The sequence below is a fragment of the Myxocyprinus asiaticus genome, chromosome 21 (genome assembly GCF_019703515.2).
Source record: "Myxocyprinus asiaticus isolate MX2 ecotype Aquarium Trade chromosome 21, UBuf_Myxa_2, whole genome shotgun sequence".
NCBI classification, from domain to species: Eukaryota; Metazoa; Chordata; class Actinopteri; order Cypriniformes; family Catostomidae; genus Myxocyprinus; species Myxocyprinus asiaticus.
The window spans coordinates 16,196,912-16,203,846 of NC_059364.1; the positions used below are offsets into that span (position 1 = coordinate 16,196,912).

The window sequence follows — 6,935 nt, forward strand, 5'->3', positions numbered from 1 at the left end:
ATCTTGAGTATCACATTACACATCATATGATCCAAGAACAAGACACAACTGTTAGTTAATGTACTGACATTTTAAATGATACCGCACAGGTAATATTGCAAAATGTTTATAAAAGTAAATAGAGAGGCAAAACAAAGCTAACAAAGCAGAATTTTGTTGGTAGCAGAGCAGTACTGTGATATCAATAACCTCTCATTTAAAGGTCAAATGTCACCATGAAACAGTTCGCCTTTGGAAAAAAACAGATTTGCACAAAATCACGCCCCTTGTTTGTAGGGTTTTCAAGGAAACTTGAACGAATACAACAGAACAAGGGTGTCCTGGGACGCTTTTTTAACAGTTGGATGTTCTTTTTAACTTGACACTTCGTCTAAAAAACGCGAGACGCGGCGCAACGGTCAAAGACGCCTGTTTACACAAACGCAAAAAACGCATTTGTTGTGAACGGCCCCTTAAGTGTTTGGCTTTTGTTGTCCTAATTTGCTCTAATTGTTGCAGCGGATGTCTTGCCTTCTCGTAAATCAACAAAAGCTTTAAGAGTATCCCTGCATCACCCGGCTGTCCCCCGGAGAAACGGTCCGCGTAAACAAGAGAGGCAACGAATCTCCGCGCAACCGTGTGGCAGCAGCAGCAGCTCTCGTGTTGTGATTGCTGGTAACTGGCGTGCGCGACACATCCATGCGCCTCAGACATAACAGAACAACGACAAGTTGTGGCACCGCTTGAAGCTGAGAGAATATTCAGAGCTTAATAAGTAAAAATGAATTTCACAGTAGCTTAATACATCAATGAGTTTGTATTTGATTGACACGTTTAAGGGCCTTCTGTAAGTGATGGATAGAAAAGGGAACATGCGGCGCGCCACTTCAGCTGGATACCGTTTACCAGACCGACCAAACGGTCCTGTTGCCTCGCAGTCCTCCGTCTCAGTGTTCAGGCATTCAGCGAGCAGGACACGAAACACCGAGATACAGGCACAAGACGATGACACCCGAGACCCAGTAAAACAGGACCAGGTTTGGAGAGAGTTTGTGCGCGCTGAGCGAACCGGAGTGAAGGAATGGTAAATGAACGTCGTTTTATTCACTTTCTTAGAAATGTTATTGCCGTTTTTTCACTCACTTTCTTTGGAGTAACGCCACTAATGTACCATTGTTCGACCCGTTATTTGATACGGGAAGGATTGTAGTTGACCAGGCGCCCCCTGGACGGTGTGCGTTACGGTTACTCATCTCTTGTTCTTTACTCACTATATAAAGCCGTGGTTACTGTACACACACAACCATCATACAGTAAGCTACTATGAAGCTTCACATCTTTTATCGCAAATTATCTTAATTTCGTTGCCTAACAATCAATGTTTTATCACAGGGAGAAGAACTGGAGTTTCCTAAAGAACTTTGACCAGCTGGTAAGGTTGCCTCTTATCGGTGACGACTGTATGGCAATAACCAACAATTATTGCTGCTAAGTTTTATTATTATTATTATTATTATTATTATTATTTTACATATTGTATTGTCCATATCCATATGCGTTACTAGACCCTGTCAGTGAAGTTTAACAGTGAGAGAAAGTGGCTGGATTAATTATTATGAGTAAAAGAAAGTATTTGAAACACATAATTATGTTTAGGCTAATGTAGTTGTTATTTTGTATGGTCATGCACAGCAGTTCACAACATGTTTTGTTTTCATTTATGGGGAAAATACTTATGATGCTTAAACACTCTTCTGTATTATCCTAGTAGATGTGAAGACCCGCAAATTTGAAAAAAAGTATAATTAGACTTGCTTCGGTGGTGAATGACTTAAGTATGTATTGCTGCAGCCCGGAGATCTCCAAACAGGGGTGGAAACTCCTAAAAAGGGCGGAGTAACTTCAGAAGGGGCGGAGTTACTCTAGAAGGGAGTTGGGCCTACTCCAAATCGGGGGAGAAGGATATATCTGCAGGCATTGCTCCAAAAAGGGGAATGAGCTCCAAATCGCCATTAAAGATATAGGGAGCCCATAACCTAACCCTTTCCCTAACCTTAACCCTTTTGGAGTTGGTGCAACCCCCTTTTGGAGTAACCCCATCCCCTTTTGGAGTAACCCCACCCCCAATTCGGAGGTCTCCGGCCTGCAGCTATACCTACTTGAATCAGGTTGTCACTTCCACACAGCTCCAAAAAGGAGCGGGAGCTACAAACCGCCAGTAAAGACTCCCTAACCAGAACCCTACATAGGGGTACCTACAAGTATAGCATAGCATAGGGTGGTACACTGGCGAGGAGACAAGAGGCCGTTTTTTGTAATGGATGTCTATGAAGGAGATGCTTCATCACCTAATGAATTGACCGACTGTCTGTTAATCTTCAACATGTTTTACATTAAACAATCCTTTTATCAAGTTTACCATGATAAAGTTGCTGTTTTATAAGAAAAGAACAACCCCCTTTTGGAGTAAGCCGCACCCTTCTGAAGTAACCCTGCCCTGTTTTTGAGATTCCGCCACATTTGGAGATTTCCGGCCTGCAGCTAGGATTAGGGAAAGGTTTAGGTTAGGGGCTCTGTATATCCTTCAGCTATACTTTGCGAATGAATCGGTGCTTTATTAATGACTCATTCAAAACACGTAAAAGAAGTTCATTTTCTACTGGTTAAGGTGTGATTTACAAACATTGTCACTGAACGCTTCAGTGAAAAAATTTAAATCTTTTTTGGTTTATGAATTCAAAAGACTCGAGTAATGAGTTATTGGCAGATAGAGAAACATAATTTGGAGTTAAAGGGATAGTTCACCCAAAAATAAAAATGTTCTCATCATTTACTCACCTCATGCCATCCCAAATGTATGACTTTCTTCAGAACACAAATTAATATTTTTAGAAGAATATCTCAGCTCTGTAGGTCCATACAATGCAAGTGCCAAAATGCTGATGCTCCAAAAATCACATAAAGACAGCATAAATGTAATCCATAAGACTCCAGTGGTTAAATCCATATCTTCAGAAGTGATATGACAGGTGTGGGTGAGAAACAGATCAATATTTAAGTCCCTGCCCAGTAGGGGGCGTATGCATGAAGAAAGTGAATCACAAAAAACACAAGAAGAATGTGAAATTAAAAGTTAGGGTGCTTCTCAATTGGAAGGCTGCAGCCTCGTAAGTCTGGATATCTCGGCTGCCACGTCATCAAGCACCGTTGAAGGCCGTCTCAATTCTGAGGACCCTTGGAAGGCAGCCTCATTTCGCAGCCTTTGTTTGCCATATTTTGGAGGATACATCGGGTGCATCCTTCTTGGCCTTTAGTCACCCACAATCCTTTGCACATGTCCCAAATTATTTTAGCAAAAGGTTTTATTCACAAAGATAGTCACTCAAAAAAAGCCTTTATATAATACATTTTGCAACACTGATCTTAGAATTTATATTTAAACCCTTTCAAATATGAAAATATGGAACCCTAGACTTGTAAAAACTATAAAAATTGTAATGCTTTTCAAATTCATGTAACTGCCCTTTTATTAACTGTATTTCTTTTTTTGTTCTTTGTATATTGTAATTTGTTGTACTGTCTAAACTACTTGGATTTTTTATTTTTCTACATATTGTCATTGCTGCAAATGCGAATAAAAACTTGAAGAGAGAGAAAAAAGTAAACTGCTTCATAAAGGTTTCTGCCCTTTTTAAAAATAATTAAGGGATTAAGGACATATTTCTCATTTCTGAAGTATATGGGTTTTCTAAACAAAGAAAAATATCACTTGGTTCTAGGCATATGGTTTGCCATGCATACTTACTAGGCCGTCTCATTCTAGCACTGAATGCTGAGGAGGAGCCTAGCTTACAGCCTCAGAAGGACTTGGTTAGGAAGGACATAGCCTTACTAGGCTGCAGCCTTCCGTTTGAGAAGTACCCTCAAATTGGAGATTGACTAAGCAGGGAGGATAATTTATAGTAAAAATTGACCAAAATATTTATCTGTTTCTCACCCACACCTATCATATCACTTACTAAGACATTGATTTAACCACTGGAATCATATGGAATACTTTTATGCTGATTTATGTGTTTTTTGGAGCTTCAAAATGTTGGCACCCATTCACTTGCATTGTATGGACCTACAGAGGAAAGATACTCTTCTAAAAATCTTCATTTGTGTTCTACTGAAGAAAAAAAAGTCATACACATCTGGGATGGCATACGGGTGAGAAAATTATGAGAGAATTTTCCTTTTTGGGTGAATTATTCCTTTAATTCACTCCACTAAATAAATGTGACTTTTATCTAATTGATCAAAGTGGTGTTTGATATAACTTCAATCTATTGAAGTTGCAAAATGATTGATTCGTGTTCTATAATTTTTGTTAATAAATGGAGAACATAAAGGAATGATTAGGACAGATGAAATGTGTTGCCAATAAATAGAGAGTTACAATAATATATGGTTTGTCTATATTCTTCAAGCTGTTTCATTTTATATATATATATATACACACTACCGGTCAAAAGTTTTTAAACACTTGACTGAAATGTTTCTCATGATCTTAAAAATCTTTTGATCTGTAGGCATATGCTTAAATGTTTGAAATTAATTTTGTAGAAAAAAATAAAATTGTGCCAACATATTAATTTATTTAATTATAAAACTAAAATTTTATTAAAAAAAAAAGTTTTTGAAATTGATGACTTGGACCGAATAATAAAGAAAAGCAGCCAATAAGTGCCCAGCTTAGATGGGAACTCCTTCAATACTGTTTAAAAAGCATCCCAGGGTGATACCTCAAGAAGTTGGTTGAGAAAATGTCAAGAGTACATGTCTGCAAATTCTAGGCAAAGGGTGACTACTTTGAAGATGCTAAAATATAACACAGTTTTTATTTATTTTTAATTTTTAGTCACAACATAATTCCCATAGTTCCATTGATGTTATTCCATAGTTTTGATGACTTTACTATTATTCTAAAATGTGAAATATATATATATATATATATATATATATATATATACATAGAACTTTATAAATGTTTGAGTGAATGAATATTTGCTGGCTAGCTTGTATGAAAACAGTTGAAAAATAAATAAAACACAATCTATGCAACAGAGTTTAATTAATTAAATGTGCACATCTTTGTGTCATTGGGGGCTGAGCGCTAAGATTGAAATCCTAGAATTGCCCCGGTCCATAAAATAACTTAAAAGGTCAAACAGAGGGCATGGAATGAATTCTTGAGTTTGGAGCTCAAGTTTAATTGTTTCATTAGCTATTCTTATTTTTTCCTCCTTTAATGGTGTCAATTAATGTCACTTAGAGAAGAAATAAAAGCAGGTGCAACTCTGCTTCTAATTTATAGGATCTCTAGAGTGACATTACTCAATAAAATGGTTATCTTTATTTTTATATTATTATTTATTTATTTATTTACTTTTTATTCTTTAATAAATTTATAATTTATTATTATTTTAGGTGAATATTTTCATGGTGAATTTCTATAATGGGAGTACCACATTATGAAGCCTATATGTTGTTCTTGTTCATTTATTTTTATTTTTACTTGTCACCCTCACAGGGTCATCCACGAACAGAAAATCCTCTCCCCAGCTCCACGTCTTTGCATTCAGATAGAGTCCCAAACACTACTAACCAAATGTTCGGCAGTGGTTTGTACACTGAGCTGGGCAAGGAGCTGATTCGCATGGACAATCTGCTAATCCTGACAACAAATTGCCGCAAGACCAAAAGGAATCCAGAGATTCAACCTTGTTGATGTTTACCAGGCACAGGGTCTCTTAAGAAACACTCCTTAGTGTCCTAGAGTTGTACCATTCTTTAGAGACCTTCCCCTGGGTCCTTCTGTTTGTTTTCTTGCCTCTGCCCACATTTAGACAAACTCACACTGATGTGATGCTGCCAACCTCTGAATATCGGGTTGTGTATGTGTTTGCTGTGTGGCAGTGTGTTGAGAGCATAGGTGAACGTTTTGCCTTTATATTCGATTTTGTGTAATTACCATAGAAATAGCCTCCATAGATGCCTCATTCGGCTGGTTCGGATACGTGAACAGCAGCGCCATCTTGGAACGGTCAGAAGAACAGCCTCAGAACGCTGCATAAACTGCTTTTGTGAAACAGTTCATCATGTAATGAACTGACTGACTGGGTGCTAATTTCATTATGTTTGCCATGATAAATTCATTTTTAGAGGACTTTATTTGCAGGTTGCTGGAGGGACTGTTTTAGAAGTGAAGTCAGGATTATTTTTTTTTATATCATCTAAAATATTGTCCAATGTTTATGGAAAAAAAGTTGACTGGAAAAGACAGTAGACTTTTGCAGACTGTATCTCTCCATTTACTTTAATCTCTTGACCTATCCAATATGGCGGACGTATCGCGGTCCATAGAAACAGCTGCTAATTAAGGGTGTAACGATCCTTTGATCTGGATCGATGCATGGATCCAATAACCAACGATCCAATGTTATCGATACAATGCGTAAATATCGATATATATATATATATATTTTTTTTTTTTTAAGATGCACATTTATTTTAATACTCTTATTTCAGCCACATCCGTACGCATATCCGTTAGGCAATGAAGCAACATTATTACATTCATTTCACTTTATGTTTAAAAAAATCTTGCCAAAATATGTTCCAATAAAGTTTTTTTGTTCTTTAAAACTCTGAAGTTTGTGTGCCTTCTTTTGAGCTGTGTTCGAATGTGTGTTCACATTCACAATAGGATTTTATCAGTTTTATCTATTTTCTTTTCTCTAATTTTTATTAAAAATATTTTTAAGCCTTTATTGAAGAGAAACAGGAGGGTGAGAGAAAGGGGTGAATGGGATCGGGAAATGAGAGTTCAGTGTGTCTACATTTAAACGGACTTGCTCAGCCCGCTCCAAGAGGGATTCGAACCAGTGTCTCCGGCCTTGGAGGTGGGCACA

The 6,935-nt window shown here is 37.4% G+C and overlaps 1 protein-coding gene across 1 annotated transcript; it reads left to right on the forward strand.

The window, feature by feature from the left end:
* Nucleotides 1–292: 292 nt before the first annotated feature.
* c21h2orf50 (chromosome 21 C2orf50 homolog) lies at nt 293–6,612 on the forward strand. Its single transcript, XM_051649002.1, has 3 exons — nt 293–1,063; nt 1,372–1,411; nt 5,555–6,612. Exons 1-3 carry the CDS (start codon nt 834–836, stop codon nt 5,750–5,752), a joined length of 468 nt encoding a protein of 155 aa, XP_051504962.1. The 5' UTR covers nt 293–833; the 3' UTR covers nt 5,753–6,612.
* The last annotated feature ends 323 nt before the right edge of the window (nt 6,613–6,935 follow it).